General features: G+C 37.5%; 3 protein-coding genes across 4 annotated transcripts; 2 read left to right on the top strand and 1 right to left on the bottom strand.

Annotated features, from left to right (window-relative positions):
• Positions 1-2,685: 2,685 nt before the first annotated feature.
• Positions 2,686-3,386, bottom strand: LOC124294964. Its single transcript, XM_046742743.1, has 2 exons — positions 3,245-3,386; positions 2,686-3,098 (listed from the first exon to the last, which is right to left on the bottom strand). Exons 1-2 carry the CDS (start codon positions 3,353-3,355, stop codon positions 2,847-2,849), a joined length of 363 nt encoding a protein of 120 aa, XP_046598699.1. The 5' UTR covers positions 3,356-3,386; the 3' UTR covers positions 2,686-2,846.
• Positions 3,387-13,116: 9,730 nt separating this feature from the next.
• On the top strand, positions 13,117-16,578 carry LOC107225142 (uridine 5'-monophosphate synthase). Its single transcript, XM_015665497.2, has 3 exons — positions 13,117-13,474; positions 14,935-15,424; positions 15,770-16,578. The coding sequence occupies exons 1-3, from the start codon at positions 13,331-13,333 to the stop codon at positions 15,796-15,798; spliced, it is 663 nt and encodes a 220-aa protein (XP_015520983.2). The 5' UTR covers positions 13,117-13,330; the 3' UTR covers positions 15,799-16,578.
• Positions 16,579-18,666: 2,088 nt separating this feature from the next.
• On the top strand, positions 18,667-22,768 carry LOC107225145 (neuronal membrane glycoprotein M6-b). 2 transcript variants are annotated; one of them, XM_015665500.2, is made up of 5 exons: positions 18,667-19,218; positions 20,512-20,648; positions 20,731-20,913; positions 21,257-21,407; positions 21,537-22,768. In XM_015665500.2, exons 1-5 carry the CDS (start codon positions 19,215-19,217, stop codon positions 21,836-21,838), a joined length of 777 nt encoding a protein of 258 aa, XP_015520986.1. In that variant the 5' UTR covers positions 18,667-19,214; the 3' UTR covers positions 21,839-22,768. The 2 variants fall into 2 exon arrangements, with proteins under 2 accessions (XP_015520986.1, XP_015520985.1); XM_015665499.2 differs by lacking the exon at positions 18,667-19,218 and adding an exon at positions 19,274-19,732.
• Positions 22,769-23,128: the final 360 nt, after the last annotated feature.

Raw genomic sequence — 23,128 nt, 5'->3', positions numbered from 1 at the left:
AAAACAGTCGCCTCTTGAGGCTGTAGAACTGCGAAATCAGCGGCTCCAGGCGGTTGGCAAAAGCCATGTCCAATTCACGTCACAAGTCCAATGCAGCTTTCACGTATTTATACGGAAAGACGAGGAAATAATTATAATCTAACGGGTTCATATCGAGATGCTACCGTGAACATACATTACCCGATATGGTATTTTCATATCAAGGGCGTGAAGTACGACTTTACGCCCCGAGTATTGCGCGGTCACACGAGGGGTTTAAAGTCGTACGCCCCTGATATCAACAAATTTTTCGTCTCAGTAGGCGCAAAGTACGGGAAAACGTACTTAAGGATTCGTAAGGATTAGATAAAGGGAACGCCGCCATGAGGTCGCAATGTATTTTTGCGTACACGGCGTTCAGCGCCTCTCTCAAGTGGGAGCGTGAACAACAGCCCCCCTCAACCCGCCACTCGCTTTTCAACGGCCAATCTTTAATAAATTTAATAAAATATTTTATTACTGTAAAATTAGTTTTTATATCAAGCAGGTGAAAAATATTTTTATGGCATTCGACACACGTTATTCGATATTAAAATAATATTATGGTATCCAATCGTAACGTACAGTTGATAATAATCGAATATCACAATATCAATTAACGTGTACACTCAAACGATACTTAATGTTAAATTAAATTTACCATGTGCACCTAGTTGGATTGATACCAGTAGCAGAATCAAACAGGCTTACTTTATAGCTAAGGTTCGATTTGAACCCTATACGTTTGTTCGTGGGCTGTGTTCCGTTCGGCTGTTTCTGGCTAATGCGACTCTGTATATTTATCTGTGATCCGGAATTCCACATTGACGGTATAATCACAAAAAATACATTGATCGAGGCAAAGAATACAAAATTTACATACCTGCATGCAGATATCTGACTGTGTGATTTTTGGGATGGTTTTTTTTCAGGAAGTTCACGAATGGTTGGTACAGTGTTTCGTACTAACAACGGCCTTAGGAATTTCTTTCTAATCAGTTTATTGTCGAAATGGTCTGTACAGATTTGAATCTGATGACAATCGTTGTTTTGTCTGACAAATTTCAAGCATTCATCACGAACCGTGAAATAATGCGCACAGATATATATATATATGTAATACTATGGGGAGTAATTGGATACGTGCGGCAAAAACTGAATCTTAACTTTGAGAACAAATATATAATTACGAACCAGGTTCATCGCCTATTTTTATCCTCGCCACAGAAATATTTGCTACGAGGGTAGTCTTTGACGGTTGATCAGAAGTTATAAGATGGCCAGGGAATATTTCTTCGTGTCAGCAAAGAACTTACGTTTCGGCATCTGTCGGTAACCGAGAGAAGAAATGTTATTTATCGCTGGTTGAAATTCTTCGGTATCTTTTGACGTTGCATCTTATTACCATTTTTCAATTTTGATACTCAGTACTCACGTACAGCATTATTTTCAAGCCTGTTAGGCATTCACGCCATTCATATTATAATGGCATCCGTCGGGCGTTGGGCGCCCGTACGGTACGCACGTAGACCCTATCGGCTTCCAACAAACGCGAAGAAGAGGGAACTTTCGCTCCCACAGGAGAGATGGCTCTGGTCAGGATCCACGGTCACCAAAAAAATTAAACAAACGCGCCTGAGCCGACATTATTCACCGTAACACGATAAATTGATCGCCCTGCTGTAAAGGTAGTCTAAATATAGTTGCACAAAGGTGCTGTATAGTTAGAGACAGTCATTGCATAGTGCACACAAGAAACAATGATGATAAAATTTTCAAGGTATTCTTCTAAAAAAGTCCGCCAACTACAACTAGCCCCGAGTACTTAATTTCGTCCCTAATTCTACATCTTTAGTGTTGATGCCTTATTTTAGCCAAGAAGTTATGTACATACTTGGCAGTGAGGATTACGATTTGACCATTTTCTTTTTTTGCAGGAATTGTATTGTTGTTGGTACTTATTTGAACGTACATTGTCATTTTGGTGGTTTCGAAGTTGCAAAGTGAAGTTTTATCGATAACTTCCGATTTCATGTACTTGGCGCAAAGCTTTTGCACCAGAGGTGCTTTTGGGGGATTCAAAATACGCTAAGCGTTGCGTCTAACTAATCCTGTTTGGAAAAACATTCGTCTTACGACTTAACGCTAACTAGGTGTAAAATTCAACTTTTCACCCGCACAACATGAACGTTTTTCCATGCTTTATACCTAATATGACGAAAATAGCTATATCCAAGAGATGCTTGAGAAGATAGATTTTCGAAACATGTGGAACATTCGTAAAGTCCTGGACGGTTCGGTAATACGACGCTGGCACATGCGCTTGGCTGAAATCCTAAATTTTACACACTACGAATGTCCGAGGCGGATGCCCACTATCGAAAAACTCAGTTTTACACACTGTGCCATTGAGCGTAAGTTACCTAACCCCGATTTCCTGCAATGTCGGTGGCACCGTCAGTGTTTCTCAAATAAAACTTCCCTTCGTTGTTGTCGTGAAAAAAGCGTGTGTCACGCGTACGGATGAGCGATATCTAATTCGTGCGATTGCAGCACTCGCCCTTACGGCTCGTGCTACAAACTTCACACTCCTCGAAAATCGCTCCTTTTTCGTAATTGTAACGCGATATACTATAGTAGTACGGGTACACGGTTCATACCACTATCAAACTTGCCAGATATTTTTATTTATAAACACAATAAATAAAATTACACAATCGAACGCACTACACCGTCGCATGGTTAAATATAGTAGGAAGAAAAATTTTCACAAAAGTTGAACCTGCGGCCGGATGAATATCATTCTCGATGAAAGAGATAACTCATTGTCAGTCCGATTCTACGCTTTGCTGTACGTGAGCGAGGGCTGCACTTGATTCATCGGTATTCGTTGCAGTAACGTTATCACGACGGTGTCGGATATCTTTATTCGCTACTGCAAATTTCTCAGAGTTGATCTCGATTACCAATGATTCTTCACGTAACGTAAGCTTAATTATATTATGATTCTGGTACTCGGTGGCCGTGTTTTCAGAATTTCCCGTTGCTGCAGCTCCAGCTGCTTCTTCGCTATGCTCCGCCTGGTAACGACATTTTTATTACTTAGTATGAAATTGTGCTTCAAGATTATTTGCTTATAACACCTACGTAACTATCACTGACTACGATGAGATAACGAACATGCCATGATTAATCGGCCAGAAGTCCAATTACGTGCAATGCTTACCTCTGCAGCAGATAATGCTTCTTGATTCACAGATTGCCGTGCAGGCAAAGCCAAAGAGAATTGTGCCAGGACGACGACCGCCACGGTCAAGAAGATGAGTTGACTTGTCATGTTGATCGGATGTCTGTGCCGTTTATGGAAACGCAGTCGACTTTTATACGGATCGAAATTTACAATCGATATTGACATAGTTGTGAATTATCAATAAGATTTGTACACAACTGAGTCGACCTCTACTAATTCACAGTTGTCCAAATGTTCTTACTGGTTGTGCAGGAACATCGTGCAGCCGAAAATAAATTCGTATTCACCGAGACCTCGGTTTTTATGATATTTCGCATAAGCGTTGACATACTTTGGAAAATGAGACCAATTACCGAAGGTCGAGGTAATATTGCCTCAATAATGTACGCATCGGATGTAAACTGAAGAAAAAGCTAGCCTGCTTACAAGTGTTGCATGTTCCGATAACGGTCCTTGAGGTTTTGTTCTCGGTAATTTGACCGACATATCCAGTCGACTTTACAATTCTTCCGAAGCCGACAAGAATGCTGCTTTAAAAATCGCAATTTCTATTAGGCCAAAGTTTAGTTGGTAAAACATAAACAAGCTACAAATATACGCAAGACAGTCGAAAACGGATTAAATCAAGAATCTGTGACGATATTCAAAGTTTGGTTCAGAACTTGTAATATGTGTACCTACTTGCAAATTTTCAAATAAACTCGGTTCCCTGAAGCAGATTCCAACAATCATCCATACCTTTACAAATTTTAACTACATTCCACGATATTTTTTACTTCAATTGAATATATTTTCTGCTTCGATATTAATAACCCACTTTCCGGCACCCTTAGGCCTGAGCGAAACACGAGTTGCGATTCGATTCTGTAAAGTGAACGTAAGAATTCAATCAATAGTTTAGTATGTCACAATTTGTTTGAACTCAGGCCTCAGGGTGCCGTCATTCGAGTTTTATCGATACGCAAATTATGCCTGGTTTTGTTTTTCGATATTTAACACGGTCGGTAAAAACTGACTGCAGTAGCATCCCCTCAAAAAACGTTTTCCAACCTATATCTTGCTGCAACTGTCTTTTAATAAATTATGTTACCTTTTTTTCGGACAAATGAGTCACAGTTTTAATTTACAATCTTATATTACTGTAGAAACAAAATATCGCAGTACGTCTACTTAATCTCAACTTCACGTAGAACTTGTGTGCTTTTAGTATTGAATGTTTTTCTAGCTTTGTAAATAGCCTAAATAAGAACGGCTGGAGTTGCATCATTGAAATTTTCAATCCATAGTAGCAGAATGGCCAAGAAAACTTTAACACGGGATAATTTAATGTATCAAATTCCACACATTACGATAAGTTACATTACAAGACTTACAATACCTAGGGCGTGATGACCGTAGACATGTGGTAGTTTTATATCAGAAGTTGAGAACGAGATCCAAAATACGATGGACCTTTGAACTTGGCTCTAAAATGTACGGACAAAGTTCAACTAGTATTAACAGTATACCAGTAAATACAGATTGTATCTCAATTACTCTACCCGACAGTACTTACATTTAAATTGCCCGTAGTAATCTTGTATTCGAGAATCACATGCGGCATTCAGCTGCGCGACAAAAACTAAACGTATCACAAAATTGGAAATGTTTGCTTACCACCCGAAAAGTGGACTATTAATATCGACGCAGAAAATATATTCAATTGAAGTAAAAAATATCGTGGAATGTAGTTAAAATTTGTAAAGGTATGGATGATTGTTGGAATCTGCTTCAGGGAACCGAGTTTATTTGAAAATTTGCAAGTAGGTACACATATTACAAGTTCTGAACCAAACTTTGAATATCGTCACAGATTCTTGATTTAATCCGTTTTCGACTGTCTTGCGTATATTTGTAGCTTGTTTATGTTTTACCAACTAAACTTTGGCCTAATAGAAATTGCGATTTTTAAAGCAGCATTCTTGTCGGCTTCGGAAGAATTGTAAAGTCGACTGGATATGTCGGTCAAATTACCGAGAACAAAACCTCAAGGACCGTTATCGGAACATGCAACACTTGTAAGCAAGCTAGCTTTTCCTTCAGTTTACATCCGATACGTACATTATTGAGGCAATATTACCTCGACCTTCGGTAATTGGTCTCATTTTCCAAAGTATGTCAACGCTTATGCGAAATATCATAAAAACCGAGGTCTCGGTGAATACGAATTTATTTTCGGCTGCACGATGTTCCTGCACAACCAGTAAGAACATTTGGACAACTGTGAATTAGTAGAGGTCGACTCAGTTGTGTACAAATCTTATTGATAATTCACAACTATGTCAATATCGATTGTAAATTTCGATCCGTATAAAAGTCGACTGCGTTTCCATAAACGGCACAGACATCCGATCAACATGACAAGTCAACTCATCTTCTTGACCGTGGCGGTCGTCGTCCTGGCACAATTCTCTTTGGCTTTGCCTGCACGGCAATCTGTGAATCAAGAAGCATTATCTGTTGCAGAGGTAAGCATTGCACGTAATTGGACTTCTGGCCGATTAATCATGGCATGTTCGTTATCTCATCGTAGTCAGTGATAGTTACGTAGGTGTTATAAGCAAATAATCTTGAAGCACAATTTCATACTAAGTAATAAAAATGTCGTTACCAGGCGGAGCATAGCGAAGAAGCAGCTGGAGCTGCAGCAACGGGAAATTCTGAAAACACGGCCACCGAGTACCAGAATCATAATATAATTAAGCTTACGTTACGTGAAGAATCATTGGTAATCGAGATCAACTCTGAGAAATTTGCAGTAGCGAATAAAGATATCCGACACCGTCGTGATAACGTTACTGCAACGAATACCGATGAATCAAGTGCAGCCCTCGCTCACGTACAGCAAAGCGTAGAATCGGACTGACAATGAGTTATCTCTTTCATCGAGAATGATATTCATCCGGCCGCAGGTTCAACTTTTGTGAAAATTTTTCTTCCTACTATATTTAACCATGCGACGGTGTAGTGCGTTCGATTGTGTAATTTTATTTATTGTGTTTATAAATAAAAATATCTGGCAAGTTTGATAGTGGTATGAACCGTGTACCCGTACTACTATAGTATATCGCGTTACAATTACGAAAAAGGAGCGATTTTCGAGGAGTGTGAAGTTTGTAGCACGAGCCGTAAGGGCGAGTGCTGCAATCGCACGAATTAGATATCGCTCATCCGTACGCGTGACACACGCTTTTTTCACGACAACAACGAAGGGAAGTTTTATTTGAGAAACACTGACGGTGCCACCGACATTGCAGGAAATCGGGGTTAGGTAACTTACGCTCAATGGCACAGTGTGTAAAACTGAGTTTTTCGATAGTGGGCATCCGCCTCGGACATTCGTAGTGTGTAAAATTTAGGATTTCAGCCAAGCGCATGTGCCAGCGTCGTATTACCGAACCGTCCAGGACTTTACGAATGTTCCACATGTTTCGAAAATCTATCTTCTCAAGCATCTCTTGGATATAGCTATTTTCGTCATATTAGGTATAAAGCATGGAAAAACGTTCATGTTGTGCGGGTGAAAAGTTGAATTTTACACCTAGTTAGCGTTAAGTCGTAAGACGAATGTTTTTCCAAACAGGATTAGTTAGACGCAACGCTTAGCGTATTTTGAATCCCCCAAAAGCACCTCTGGTGCAAAAGCTTTGCGCCAAGTACATGAAATCGGAAGTTATCGATAAAACTTCACTTTGCAACTTCGAAACCACCAAAATGACAATGTACGTTCAAATAAGTACCAACAACAATACAATTCCTGCAAAAAAAGAAAATGGTCAAATCGTAATCCTCACTGCCAAGTATGTACATAACTTCTTGGCTAAAATAAGGAATCAACACTAAAGATGTAGAATTAGGGACGAAATTAAGTACTCGGGGCTAGTTGTAGTTGGCGGACTTTTTTAGAATAATACCTGGAAAATTTTATCATTATTTTTTCTTGTGTGCACTATGCAATGACTGTCTCTAACTATACAGCACCTTTGTGCAACTATATTTAGACTACCTTTACAGCAGGGCGATCAATTTATCGTGTTACGGTGAATAATGTCGGCTCAGGCGCGTTTGTTTAATTTTTTTAGTGACCGTGGATCCTGACCAGAGCCATCTCTCCTGTGGGAGCGAAAGTTCCCTCTTCTTCGCGTATGTTGGAAGCCGATCGGGTCTACGTGCGTACCGTACGGACGCCCAACGCCCGACGGATGCCATTATAATATGAATGGCGTGAATGCCTAACAGGCTTGAAAATAATGCTGTACGTGAGTACTGAGTATCAAAATTGAAAAATGGTAATAAGATGCAACGTCAAAAGATACCGAAGAATTTCAACCAGCGATAAATAACATTTCTTCTCTCGATCACCGACAGATGCCGAAACGTAAGTTCTTTGCTGACACGAAGAAATATTCCCTGGCCATCTTATAACTTCTGATCAACCGTCAAAGACTACCCTCGTAGCAAATATTTCTGTGGCGAGGATAAAAATAGGCGATGAACCTGGTTCGTAATTATATATCTGTTCTCAAAGTTAAGATTCAGTTTTTGCCGCACGTATCCAATTACTCCCCATAGTATTACATATATATATATATATATATATATATATATATATATATATATATATATATATATATCGGTGCGCACTATTTCACAGTTCGTGATGAATGCTTGAAATTTGTCAGACAAAACAACGATTGTCATCAGATTCGAATCTGTACAGACCATTTCGACAATAACCTGATTAGAAAGAAATTCCTAAGGCCGTTGTTAGTACGAAACACTGTAACAACTATTCGTGAACTTCCTGAAAAAAAAAACATCCCAAAAATCACACAGTCAGATATCTGCACGCAGGTATGTAAATTTTGTATTCTTTGCTTCGATCAATGTATTTTTTGTGATTGTACTATAAATGTGGAATTCCGAAGTACATTGCAGATAAATATACAGAGTCGCATTAGCCAGAAATAGCCGAACGGAACACAGCCCACGAACAAACGTATAGGGTTCAAATCGAACCTTAGCTATAAAGTAAGCCTGTTTGATTCTGCTACTGGTATCAATCCAACTAGGTGCACATAGTAAATTCAATTTAACATTAAATATCGTCTGAGTGTACACGTTAATTGATATTGTGATATTCGATTATTATCAACTGTACGTTACGATTGGATACCGTAATATTATTTTAATAAAAATATTCTTCACCTGCTTGATATAAAAACTAATTTTACAGTAATAAAATATTTTATTAAATTTATTAAAGATTGGCCGTTGAAAAGCGAGTGGCGGGTTGAGGGGGGCTGTTGTTCACGTTCCCACTTGAGAGAGGCGCTGAACGCCGTGTACGCAAAAATACATTGCGACCTCATGGCGGCGTTCCCTTTATCTAATCCTTACGAATCCTTGAGTACGTTTTCCCGTACTTTGCGCCTACTGAGACGAAAAATTTGTTGATATCAGGGGCCTACGACTTTAAACCCCTCGTGTGATCGCGCAATACTCGGGACGTAAAGTCGTACTTTACGCCCTTGATATGAAAATACCATATCGGGTAATGTATGTTCACGGTAGCATCTCGATATGAACCCGTTAGATTATAATTATTTCCTCGTCTTTCCGTATAAATACGTGAAAGCTGCATTGGACTTATGACGTGAATTGGACATGGCTTTTGCCAAACGCCTGGAGCCGCTGATTTCGCAGTTCTACAGCCTCAAGAGGCGACTGTTTTCATGAGACTACGGTATATCCGTAAAATACATTACATCGAATCGTGTATCAACTTGCAACCCCGTTAAATCAGTGTTCAGTCGCAAAATATGGAAATAGGGCCAAAAGGATGAATGGCTCATGGATCAAGGTTGCATTCAATTTTCCTGGTACTATTTTGAAAAGTCTCACCAATGTTTCTTGTCTCGCTGGGTTGAAAAATTTCACGTCGACCGTAAATTATCTATATACATAACGTACCGTGCTATATACGTTTGTGCATCAATCACCGAACATTCGACCCTGATCAAAAGTATAGAAAAGTAAGAAGATTTCAGAACACTTTCAGATAGACATTGCAGAATAACAGAAGAGACCGTCAGAAATTTTTAAATATAATTGTTAAATTCATATATTTGTCATTTGTATAATCATATATACATACGATTTCAACCTCATTTATAATACATTTCAAATAGACTATATTACAATTATATATCGAATATCTCACGAGAATAAATAATAGTCGAAAAATAAAAATCACAGACGAAGTTGTAGAATGTCGCAAATATCTATTTATGTAAAAAGGTTTGGCGCGAGAAAAAGTAAATTTACACGTATTGGTCTAGTTTTGTCTACTTATTATTTTCTTTTTTTTTTTTTTGCTTTCCTTATTTTGATAACAGTTTTGCTCTTTTCTTTTTTCGTAAACGTCGACGGATTTGCATATACTGGTTTTATTTAAATCTAAATATTATATATAGTCATCCTTGAGAGTTGAGACTCGGTTTCGTTTTTATTTATCAATCCTCGCGCTGAACCTTAGGCTCTTTACAAAACTAGAAAAACGTGCAATACTAAAAGCACACGAGCATTAGTTGAAGTTGAGATTAAGTAGACGTACTGCGATATTTTCTTTATACCTAAACATAAGATTATATATTAAAACTCTCGCTAATTTGTACAAACAAAAGGTACCATAATTTATCAAAAGACAGTCACAGTAAGATATAGGTAAGAAATCGTTTCTCAAGGGAATGCTACTATAGTCAGTTTTCACCGATCGTGTTGTATGTCAAAAAACAAAAATAGGAAATATCAGTGTATCGATAAAAATCGAATGATGGCGCTCTTAAGCCTGAGCGAAATACGAGCTACGATTTAATTTTATAAATTGAACGTAAGAATCAGATCAAGAGTTTAGTAGGTCACATTTGTTCAAACAAAATGTATTATATTCTGAAAGCCATCAGACCTGTCCTCGACATGATTGTCTGTAATACTGGTCGATATAGTTTCACAACTGCCTTCATATTATGTACGTATACTCATTTTTAATCGCTTTCTCATTATTCTATAAATATTACAAAATGTTTGTTCACTGAGTGTAAGTTCAAGTGAATCAGCTGTGCTTACAGTACATTCCTCGTTGAACATTTTTCTTACTACAAATTTGAATAAAAACAATCGTACATTTTCGGCAACGGTTTAAAGTATAGAGTAATATTTAACTAGTAATCGCTAGAGTAGATGCATTATTTATAGTCACTGTGCCATTTATGGCCATCTTGGTCAAATTCTACGTTTATTAATTTGACTTATAATTACTTCAATTACTCGATTCGTGGCTGCAAGTGAGCAAGTTTGGGATCAAAATTTTTAATCCTTGATACATTTTATTCCTTGAAAATTAGGCTTGACGTGAGGCGAAGTACCTGTGTATCATTTGTGGCTATCAACTCAGCTCACACGTAATAAATATGCCATATCTGCATAAACAATGGCCACAACTCGCACTAGTGGGACCACAACTGGAATATTTACCCTACACCGACTTTATATTTCTGAAACTAATTTATGTCATAGCTAAATTTCAAGAGCAACAGCATTCTGGTAATGAAATTATCAAATTTTCACAGAATATATGTATGAAGAATTTCACATATTCTGTAATTACCAGAATTCTGCGCAGAATTACCACAGATGAACTTTTTTGCTGTGAGTTATCCGGAGTTCAAATTTAATTTAACCAAGCATTAATGAGATAATATTTTAATGTGCTTTAATATTTGACCTTTTAGCAAGTAAATTTTCATTTTATAATAAGGTTACGCGAAAAAAATAAAACTATTTCTGAAATTTATCGTATGCTTCAGGACAACCCTGACCTTTTATAAGAAAATAGTAGGCTATGTGCACCAAGGAGGTAATAGACTTTATACGATACTCTATGCAGGTAACAAGATCGTGGTACACAAGTTTTGTTTGATGGTGGAGTTCGAGAAATAGCTTGTTTTTAGTACTAGGACGTAGAAGCGTAGTTTTTGTACTGCAATGCTCCTTTTTTGTACTGTCGTAAATACGATTACTTTACGTACGTGATACACGTAACGCAGGAAAAAAAGACGAGTAAGTCATATACTTACATCACATACAAGGGATTCTTATGTGAAAGAAGATGCGATCGAAATATATTCGTGTGCTGATGAACAACTGTCGTTAACTCAGTTGAAAGTAGAGGATGTAGACATTACGTTGATTGTGAACATTTTTTAAAAATGAAATCGTCACAAACATGTAATTTTTTGAATGACATGCCTAGACAAAAGGTTGTGAAAAAATTACGTGGAATCAATTGGTGAAAATTTCTAAACACTAAAAGCTAAGAGAGAGACATTCTTCATACAGAATCGTTCCAATTCAAAAAATAGAAAAACGAAAAATATTTTTGGTTTTCGTGAAAAATGCGAGAAAAGTTTTTCATTTGTTTACTTGCAAAAAGCGGTCGTACGGTTACATGTACGGTAAAATGTCAAAGGAACGAATTCCTAAAAAATTCAATAACAAAGCGCTTGCCATTTGCCTGAATCAACTCTGATCGCTCCATCAAACGTTAACGCAGATTAACGAAAAAACGTAAGTTCTTAAAACAGCGAACAACTAATGACCGACTAAATTTGAAATCTCAAGTCAACAATGTCTTGAGGCATGAAATATCTTGTTTCATACGTTCTATTGCACATGAATTTTTGTAATTTCCCTCATTCAGGCATTGACATACTCAAAATGAGGTTAACAGTTGAAACTGGTTTTCGGAAGTTACGCGAAAACCGACCTTCTTCGTGGTCTCTTTTCGGGCCAGCTTTCGCAGCAAAGGTATTGACGATACCCTTAGCGTCTTTTTTATGAAATATTCTTTGTTCTACAAAACTGGCCTTTTACATTCTTGCTCTAACTGTGGCCATTTTTGTAGTGTTCGCACTAAAACTGTCCGCGGAGCAGAAAAATGGCCGTTTTTCAATGTGTTTAATTTTTATTTACAAACGTGCTAAGTTACAATTCCAAAAACTGAGATCCTTATTATGCACAGCGTCCCGAAATTTATCCATATTTTTTCACGCAGTCTAAAATCATTGTCATTTCAGGCCCAACATATTAATTATTTGGCATGGCATATAAGAAATCAATTAAGTAACCGGTAACTTTACATCGCCCAATCCGGGTACATCCATATAAAGATGACGATGACGTACGAGATATGTGCGGATTTCGTCTTTTGTTATTTCAATATACACCGACGTAATAGATATACGGTTTGCAGGTATCATTTTTGATACAACATCTTCATCAAGCTCTGATCGCAGGCTTAAAGATTCTTTCGCGGTATGCATAAGGTTCTCTTAACAACTCATCAATCTGTTCATTCAAGCTACACGGAACAGTGCTTGAATATACCAGCATCTTAACACGTCCGCATGGCCTTTGAGGCGTTTGAATCATTATGGGTTTGTGTACATTTTTGATACGCTGCGCTTATTGGACGTAGCTCCGCAATTTGTTACCGCGCACATTTACTCCGGCATTACAAGTGTAACGTGAGCTTATCCTGTGCAAAAGTATGATCCGCATACCATTTGGTGATCATGGACGCACTATCAGAGTATAACTACTTCTTGCTTTTCGTCGATGGTGTTGCATACCCGACGGTAACAAACAAATAACTGTTATCTGAACACTTTGTATCCGAGGTTTAGAAAATCTTATCTGTACGCGACAAGTGTAAACATTGGAACTATATACACGCGTCTGAGATACAGAAGAAAGTATAGTAAATTCTTGGGCATTACACGAACAGCGGGGCTAGTACGTAGTTTTTTGAATGACTGTACCGTGATTGCCGCGACTAACTGTGACAGTTGCTGTAAAGGACCCACATAAAATCGTTTGATCTGTGCATCCGAAGAGTCCGTGAAGTGTTCCTCATCTTAAATATTGTACCATCAGTGAAAATTATTTACCTCATAATTCGGGATGGACGAAGAGCTCAAAAATATTGCGGTACAACTGTTCGAAATTGACGCATTAAGGTTTGGCAACTTCGAAACACACGCAGCTGGTATTCTGACACCTGTATGGTTTGATCTGCGAGTGATTATATCACATCCGCAATTGATGGTAAGTTTTCCTGATGTTTTCGCATTATTCAACTTTTATCAACGTGCCTTCACTTGAGGTGGTTTTTCCGCTAGCCAACTAACTTACAGGATATCTCGTTCACTACAGATAGGTTGGTTAAAAAGTACCGTAGGTTATAATATGTATATGAAAATTCAAGGTCATTTATTGGGTAAGTCCGAGAAATAATCGATCTAGAAAAATTAAGAAAACGCATTTTGTAACACGGTAGTTATTCTCGATCAGTCACTCACAAAATTGTAATCCAGTAGTTGTGACGTTAAACGATTTAGGAATTGCGCAATAAACAGGATATATTCTGTACTTTGAAATATTAGGGTTCTATTTATAGGTTACAAAAAATATACGGGTAACCCGAACTTCTGGAGAACTATTTAATGGATAAAGCGAAGCAAAAGTAAAACCTACACAAAACGCGAGTCTAGTCGTGAACGCGTAGATATTGGCCACGTCGCTTTGCCTAAGGCTTGTGCATGGTCAACGTCGCGCGAGATTTGAATTTTACTGGTAATGTTATATCATGTGTTCTTCACATTTTGTTTTATCATATTGCAGGTATACGTCAACGTAAAAAAAGAATTATTTATACACTTTCGGCAAGTAAATCAGTCAGCGAACCTCACAAAAGTATACTATGTAGAGAAAAAACGATCCGATGTTTAGTCAGAGCGAGAAGGTAGCGCATTGCTGCTGCAGTTCTCATTTATTATATCAGTAACGTATCAACGCACATCTAATTTTTTTCTAATTTCATTGTTAATTAGTGAAATATTATGGATACCACATTTCTAATTTATATTTATATTATTTGGGTGAAAATTGAGAGAGACATCGCTCCCGTGTTTGACACTGACTATTAATACTGTCCTCAGCGAAGAAACCACCTTGAGTATTCATGTGCATTACGTTATGGGTTTTTATGATGAACAGATTTGGCGCCAAATTAGCATTTGAAATTTTATTTAATGAGAGGTTTGCATTGTGATTTCGCTTGTACTAAATCTTCAATTTTATCGTTCTCTCATAAACTTTCTACACGGTCTTATGTTGGAATCAACTTATATTGTACGTATACGTATACACTTAAAACTGGTTTAAAATTTGCTTGAAATCAAAAATTGCCGATACGGCCTATTCGAAATGAATGTACGTTGCTTATAATCACTCAAAGGTGACACAAATGAAAGTGTTCAATCTTTTTTGACGTGAAATAAATAGAAGTTTCTGGAAGAAGAAATGCAGTGTGATATTTTTAGTCCAAGCTTTGTGCTATAAAGTTGCATTATTATACTGATTCTGATTCCTAATAAAATATTGTGAAATGAATTATAGCAATCACTATGTCAGAAGTATTAACATTTCGTGAGCGCTAGAAATCATCATGAAATTAAATTGCAAATACATGCGAGTTTCCGTTAACCTTTATGTAAACCTTACAGAAGTCTGTGTCTAGTACTTTGTGGAAGTTTGCTGGAAAAAACAGTAAGGATGTTTCCAAAATCTGTGGCGTTCCGTATACAGCATTACCAATCGCGACACTGATATCCGTCGAAGCAGACGTCCCGATGTTGATGAAACGAAAAGAAGCCAAGGCCTACGGAACGAAAAAGTTAATCGAAGGGCAATTCAGCAAAGGTGATACTTGCGTTATCATTGAAGATGTTGTGGTGACTGGAATTAGTGTTTTGAGAACTGCCAAGGATTTAATAGACGAGGGATTGAAGGTAGAGGAAACGTTAGTAATTTTGGACAGAGAACAAGGAGGGCGGAAAAATCTTGAGGAAAACGGTATTCAAATGAAGAGCCTATTTACCCTCACTGGACTTATGGAATGTCTTGTGGAAGCTGGTAAAATCACACCAATTATGGTACAAGACGTCAAAGATTATATGCAGCGAGATCAAGAAATGTTGGATAATTATATAAAAGGTATTATTATTATACATTTCTTTTCACATTTGAATTATTAAGGATTGTAATTCAGCATCAAAAATAACTAATACACCGTGATGTCAACAAATAAACAATAAAGCGCGAATGCAGAAACCGGTGAACAAAAAAGAGACAGGTTAATCCCATTTCAAAAGATTCTGAATTCACAATATTGAAAAGTAGTTAACTATCGGTTTAAATTAATTCTTTCGAACTCGTTCGCATCTGCAATTTGGAAAAATGTATTTACCAAACTGCAAGTTTGATTGCTACAGGAATTCGCTAATTGCATGACCATTTTGAGAAATTTTGTTAATACATTATTTTTCTTTCCCTTTCCAGAAAAATCGCCGAGACTGAATATATCGTAATTGAAGACAGATTTCACAACGACGCAAGACTGTCAAATGTTCAATTTCTCTTGCGATTTGTCCGACGTGATACGATGCTAACCCCTTGCGTGTACACTCGTTTTCCAATTCATTTGAATTACATATCCGGGTGGCACGAATTCCGGCTGTACTGCGTGCGAAGAATATTAGGACGAAAACTACTTTTAGTGCCCTACAATACTGGATGGCCAAAAGCAATACGTGTACAATTGTGAAATTGAAAATACAAATGAAAAATTTCAAAAAGCTTTGAAAATCCTCGTCCTATTACCAGATCTTTAAGGCAAGACGCTTTGTTTAGACCGAACTCATCCTTTCCTTTCCCATGTCCGCACGTGCCTTCTACCCCGTCTGATACCCGGAATCTCTACCTCTACCAGCAAGCCGCGGCAAGTTTAGGCGCGATCGCGGGGGTGGATCGTCGTTAATCGCGAAAGATGGCGCTGATCGTTGGATGAATAGCGATAAATAACCGGGAATTTAGGATCGGACTCTCAGTCTGATCGAGTCTACGGTAACGATAACATCGCCGCGGATCATCTTAGGTATTCTTATCTTCCCATCCTCTCAGTTGAGTCTCTGTTCCTATCCTCTCCAATTAAAAACAGTAGGTTCACGCCTTCAGGCCTCTGAATCTCACGGCAGCTCTCCACGTGCGAGACAAAACCAGTGATCGTACACTCACACCTTATACACTCTTGACACGACTTTATTACTATATAGTAAGGGGTTTTTATGCCTCAGCGGCTTTTCCCCTGCGAGCCAATAAATTGCAATAATTTTCGTGGCTGAATCGAGTGTTTTGATTACTTTATTTCGGCCCATATCTCATCCTTCAATCCTCATTTTTTTACTATAGAATCACGGAAGCCTTACATGTTGGAAAGTTTTCCGACTCTACACGCTTCCTTCGCTGTCTGTTCAATTTGATATTGATTATAGTCATATTTTAATTCATAACTAGTAATTTCTACATATGACATACAATCGAATAGAATTATTTCTAAACTGGGGCGTGAAAAATTTCGCAAACCATCATAACAAGTCAAGAACCTCGACTACTACCGATTGTTACAACGTTATAATTGAGTAATTACGTCCCTTTATTGGCACTCGCGAAATTGAATGCTAAACTTGAAGAACTGTTCACCTCATTTGTTCAGCGATTTGAGTAATGGAATATCAAGGCGTAATTAGATTTTCGTATCAATTGGCATGGTTGAGAGTTAATTTAGAGTGTTCGATTCTCAGACAAGAGGTTGTAATGCAATATGTTGATACACGTATTAAGGGGTAGCTTTCCAGACAGCTCTATAGGGGAGGGGCGGGCAAAGTAGGCCTATTATGGAAATAATGATACGAGTTGAGATTTTAATCGTTGAATCTTCTGATTTCAACCGAGAAACGAAAACCTAACCGACGGCGAGCGTCAATCGCAAAATTGGAAAATTACGGGCCAAGTGGTCCCTCTCGAGAATTTTTCAATTTTCCTCAAAATTAACAAAGATTACAAAGAGCATAGTCGAGTAAGCATGCGAAAAGTGCCCTTTCTCGAAACGGATTCTGCGGGTGACCAACTGTTTTCTGTTCGTAAATGACTGACCCATACCAAATTTTAGCCTTCTAACTTCATTTTGCTCGAAGTCATCGTAAAGAACGTGGTTTCTGTTCTTTCGCGATAACTCCGCCTTTTCTACCCAAACAATGTTTAAAAAAATCACAGGTCGAGCAGATGTATGTGCGTATATCGAGGACTTTGTCAGATTTTTCGGCAGCAGCCTCGAGCTTATAAAAATTGATGAACATTTCGTTCACTGGTTTCTCGTGGATTTTAAAGAGGCTTTACCGTATTTTTTTCACACCATCTGCTTTCATGTGATTTTTCAAAAATTTTTAAGCTTTTTCTAAATGGTGCGTCATTGTCAAAAAATTCAAATAGTGACGTGTCAAAAGTGCCTTTTCACCAAATGATTCACGGACGCAGTTTTGTTGCGAAGCAAGTGATTTACATATTTTTCCACGTATTTTGATCACCTTCCCCTTTGAAAATCAAAATCACATGTCATTGCCAAGTACATGTCTGTTAATTTACTATGAAAACGTGATTGAAACTTGAAACTTTCCAAGTGAGATGTAAGCAATGCATGCTCTGTGTGCTTTTGACGGCTAACTGTAGGTTTGGTACCAAACCCTACCGCCATTGCGTGATTGCAAGTAAAGGGTGGACAGCTGCTACCTACTGGAATTCAAAATCCAGAAAGAAAAAAAATTAAATTAATAAGAGATACGCGGTGGGCCGCCAAATTAGATTTTTTTGAAAACTATAAGGGGACGAGTGATGAAAAGAGTGAAGCAATTAAGAGCTCTTCATATCTTTTTCGTTCAGTCGAAAAGAAATTTTTGACTTTCCGTCATTAAACTTTGAAAAAGGGCAGTTTTGTTTCTATCGCTTTTCTCGTAAACTCTGTTGATTCTTAAGAAACTAAACGAATTACAGAGTTATTAGGGGCAATTAAGGGCCAGGTGTTTTTTTTAAATTCGCACGTCACGGACCAACTTCACATTATTCCTGGGCTAACTGAATGATCTTATATGGGCATTACTCACGGCATTAGTATAATGTACGATATAAAAGTGAAATAGATTATCATGGTAACTGTATGTGTCTATACGAGTCCAAGAACTATGGTATGAGCACGGTGTGTGAATAAGGTAAAGAACTCTGATGGTAAGCTGTACATCCTGTACGTCAATAACTTGCAATGCAAGGAAAGCGGCGCTATAGTTACCGGCTGAGACATAAGCATCGGTATCGGTATTTCACTACCAACGCTTCCGTTCGTCACAAGCTTTGCCTGGGTTGACGGCGTTAGCAATCTTTCGCTAATGATTTCACCAAAAATATGTACATCCTATATTTGTCATATAAATAAACGACGTGGTGCTGATAGGAAAATCAATTTCACTCAATCCTTGATGAGTAATTAAAAAAAGTGCGACACGGGTAATTTCAATCGGTTAAGGAGGAATGCATAAACATCTTTTGCGAATCGTCGAAGAATTCTGAAATTTCGAGCAAAGCGTTATTTAAAAATGGCGTCGAACGACGCTTGCAGCTAACCCTTCCTGCCATATTTCATCAAATTTCATGGTCCACAACGGCTCAATTCAATGTACTTAGTGTAGGATTACTTCTTCATTTACAACCGAGGGCAAATCGTTCCGTTCACGTTCCAAGAAAAGAGTGATTAAGCGGAGGAGCTTGTGACGTGTCATTGTACCTGTACATCGAATGTCGACCCACGTTCATTATTTGTTCATTTAATTTGGTTAATTGGCAGTCTACTCCTAAACGGAGACTCTCGTCCATAGAGTCTGAATCTCTCGACACGAATATGGGTAAGTTTTATCATCTAATCTATAATCTCAATCCTCTTCGCGCTGATAACGTTAGGTTTTGAAAGGGGGGTGTGGCTACTGCCATATTTTGTTTTCACTTCACGCTTCAAAGGATGACAATAAAACCATAACTTTGAATATAAAATATCTTTTACAGCGATCGATCCATTTTACTCATCATTTGCTTCCCTTCAATATCCCTACCAAATTTTCTCGACATATAAATTCTTCTCCACAATCTAATCTGGAATCTACGTTGCTATGTAGTTTGATTAGTCATCAGATAATCACTCATGTTGATTGAAGTAAGCGCTGGTCTGGTCTCTTTGTGAAACTTGATTCGGTAGTGTTGAAGAATATTGAGCTATGGCTCAGCAGTGGAGACGCAATAGAGGCACCGAAGAAGCCTCTGTTGCAGTGCCCCTGAATAAAAAGAGATTTAATAGTGCAATTAGTCTGGACAGGTATTCTGACCATAACGTTCACGATCGCTATGAGATCAACGATGAAACGAGTGAGTTACCACCTTCCTTTCCAGAAATATGAAAATAATTTTACAATGTAACATTTTTATACTACGTATGCAAAATTGGACCCCAATCGGTCAATAATATTTCCCAGATATAACAAATCTTTTACATAAAAACCGAGATGAAAACGAAGTATTGGTCATGTAATATAGTTGTTTTGAGTGTGATCCTTATAATTCCTTTGGTATGAAACCCTTTAAAATATCCTTGTTTGGCTAAATTCAGTCATTAGAAAGGCATTTTCGTAAAAATAATTTATTTGCTGTTTAAAATTAAACATTACAGATATAGTGACAGAAGCATGCATCTTCTTAAGAAAGTAATCGTCGTTTTTTCACTATTCAAGATGCTACTGCATGTTGTACCTTTCTTTTTCAAGATGGTATTATTTTGATATATATATATATATTTTATTTATTATTTTGATTCAAACCTGTTGAATACCAAAATACAAAAACAAAAGGCAACCGAAATAGTATTATTTAGGGGTTTTCAAGGTAGACTAGAATTAATCTATTGGCAAAATACGTTATTCAACTCGTTATTCATTGTATTCAAGGATTCGAATTTGATTCCAGAATCACTCAACCCTTTTATCATTTTAAATTCTGAGTGGCCGTTAGTGATCCATTCATCACGCAGCTAATTTTCAAATTTAACTGATTTCCTGCTAATCCAAATTTTCGTGAGGCTATTTGTTTAAAAACGGGATCAGTAAAATACGAAAGATGCTGCATGTAAATTTCTTTATATTCTTTCACAGGAAACATGTGCAACGACATAATGGCCAGAGTGCCGTACGCCACTCTGATAGCAACGATCATGTGTTGTCTTGGAGTGGGAATATTTTGTGGTACTATGTACCGCGGCGCCACACTTGCCTCCTTGATGTTAGACCAGGTAATTCTGTCTTTCCCTCACTATCATCTTACAGTTCAAATAAATTATGTGTAACTAATATGCTCATCATTTAATTATGCAGGTGTTTCACCAGCGACTTGTTTGGCTTGAAGCAGTGCAGCTCATTTTTGCTATAGTAGGAGCGAGCATGGCAGCTCTTGGATTCATGATACTATGCGTCGGATGCCTTGCAACCGGTGCAACAAGGCACAGAGTATATCGAGCTTGGAGGTCTAGAGTTGGTGGAAGGATTTCTTGCGCAGTTGTAAGTTTGAGTCACTAAGTTCATTTTCGGTTTCATGAGATCATTTCTGTTACTTAATTCTAGTTATTTTATACAACAGTCGATATTTCAATTTAAGTGCAAAATTAAACAAGAGCTAAATCTGTTTGAGTGTCTTCATCACTATAATACGGAAAATCCTCAAATTACTAGCCACCTGTTTGAAAATGTGGAAGAACTTTGAACACGACATTGGATGATTAATTTTTTTCCGTTTCCTCACTTCCCGCTTCACAGTGTCAGCACAACCGAAAGCCTTATCTATACATTGCATTAAAAATTATATTTTTACATTTTCCTAAAACATGTGTTGATTACTTTTCAGTTTATGACAATCACTTACATTCTACAACTTGGCTGGCTGCTTATATTCGCCTTTCTCGTGATTACAACTTTGATCTTCAGTATATTTTGGGGGATGTGCAGCCACCCTAGAGTTCAATCGCTTGATCAATGTATAGATTTCACACAGTTCGGTAAGTCTTCAATTTCCTTTCTAGAATAGCACGTCAGATACCTAGATCAACAATATTTGCTTCATCAAACAGATTTCCGAATTATGTCGAATATTTACATTCAAATAATAACCATCTCTATTCTTGCAGATTTTCTATTTCCGAATAATACGCGAGTGGAAGATATGAAGGTGTGCGGGTCGCAAGAAGTCAAACTATTTTGCAAGGATTACGTGGAAAAGGCAGAAGTAATGTTTATCCTGGCAACAGTCGCTTCCCTCCTCGTTGTTCTCAGTCTGATTCATTATTTGATGTGCCTTTCGGCGAACTACGCACACATCCGAGATCACGAGAAATTCCAAGAATTACAAGAACTCCAATACCTGCAAGATCCGGACATAGATTCACCACAGCCACCACTTGGCTCAGCTCATGCAAAAAATAGATACTAGGATACGGCCCGCGGGATCTATGCCACTCATCCGTTATGAGCTTCGCGTATAAAGTGCGAATTCACAACTTTGATCATTTCTTTAACATGTCCGTCCGAGCGCCTTCAATATTGTCTCCTGTCCTTAGATTTATGATTAATATTAACAGTTCTTGCTCACTGACAATCCCATCGATTCGCTGGTCACAGATCTCGCGGGAAAATGGTACTATGCCGTCCATTATTTCTTGTAAAGTATAATGTAATCTAATATCATTGGTTTTCTATCTTATAAGAGTGGAGAAAATTCACAATGCGGGTTGCTAAATCTTGCAGCAGTTTTTAGGGTCTAAAACATATCTTAGTAGATTAATTATTATATCTTATAGTTTATGTGGTTATTTTAAAGGACTGACGATGGTGTTGTTCAAGTGTAAAACATTGCACGTTCCACGTTGCGCTGACCATCGGTGGTTAAACACAAATCTCATTACGGTTTGTCTTGTCTAATCAAATATTCATTATGCTATATCAACGTATTTGCGTATGCATACACGGTATAGATCAGTCACCATTTTTTATAATGAAAATATAAGATTGTTATTACTATTTTTATATTATGTATCTATCCGGAATCGGAATTATTGACTAAGAGCAAGATATCAAGGCAAACTTATTTAATCTTAATATCAATATCAAGTACTGTACCAGTGCAAATATATGTGTTCGAGCAATTATTTATACTTATGTAAACGACATTCCGAAATGATACACATCAATATTAAACTTTAATGTATTAGGCGAATAAGTATTATAAACATATGTCCAAACATTTATGAGTGTATTACTAGGTAATCATTGTTCCGAGATTTTTTATAAGTGATATACCTGTTTAAGTATATACACAACATATTTTATACAAATGGCGAATAAAAATTAAACAAAACAGTGACGATCAAGTTCCAATATTATGACCATTAGATTTTAGACCCTTTTAGCCGCGTTTCAGTAACATTACATTGATTCATTTATAAATGAACAAATTAAGTAGTACAACGATGTAAAGACTATCTGTGATTGCAAATAGACAATTTATCACGCAGACCAATTGATTAAAGTGCTCGCAATAGTGAGCACGATAAGAAAAATCCTTGAGAAGTTGGAATAGCATGGAGGCATGTATCTGTAAGTTTTACACCTTGCCACGACGTATATCCGCAATGACGCCTCCTATTATAAAGAACCAAAAAACTAAGTGAGTATTTCGTCGAAGATTCGATATGACCATTCTTTGTGAACTGCGCCACCTGCA

Source organism: Neodiprion lecontei, chromosome 6, assembly GCF_021901455.1.
Source record: "Neodiprion lecontei isolate iyNeoLeco1 chromosome 6, iyNeoLeco1.1, whole genome shotgun sequence".
NCBI classification, from domain to species: Eukaryota; Metazoa; Arthropoda; class Insecta; order Hymenoptera; family Diprionidae; genus Neodiprion; species Neodiprion lecontei.
Note: the sequence above shows the minus strand (reverse complement) of the source record. Positions and strands in the feature narration are given on the sequence as shown.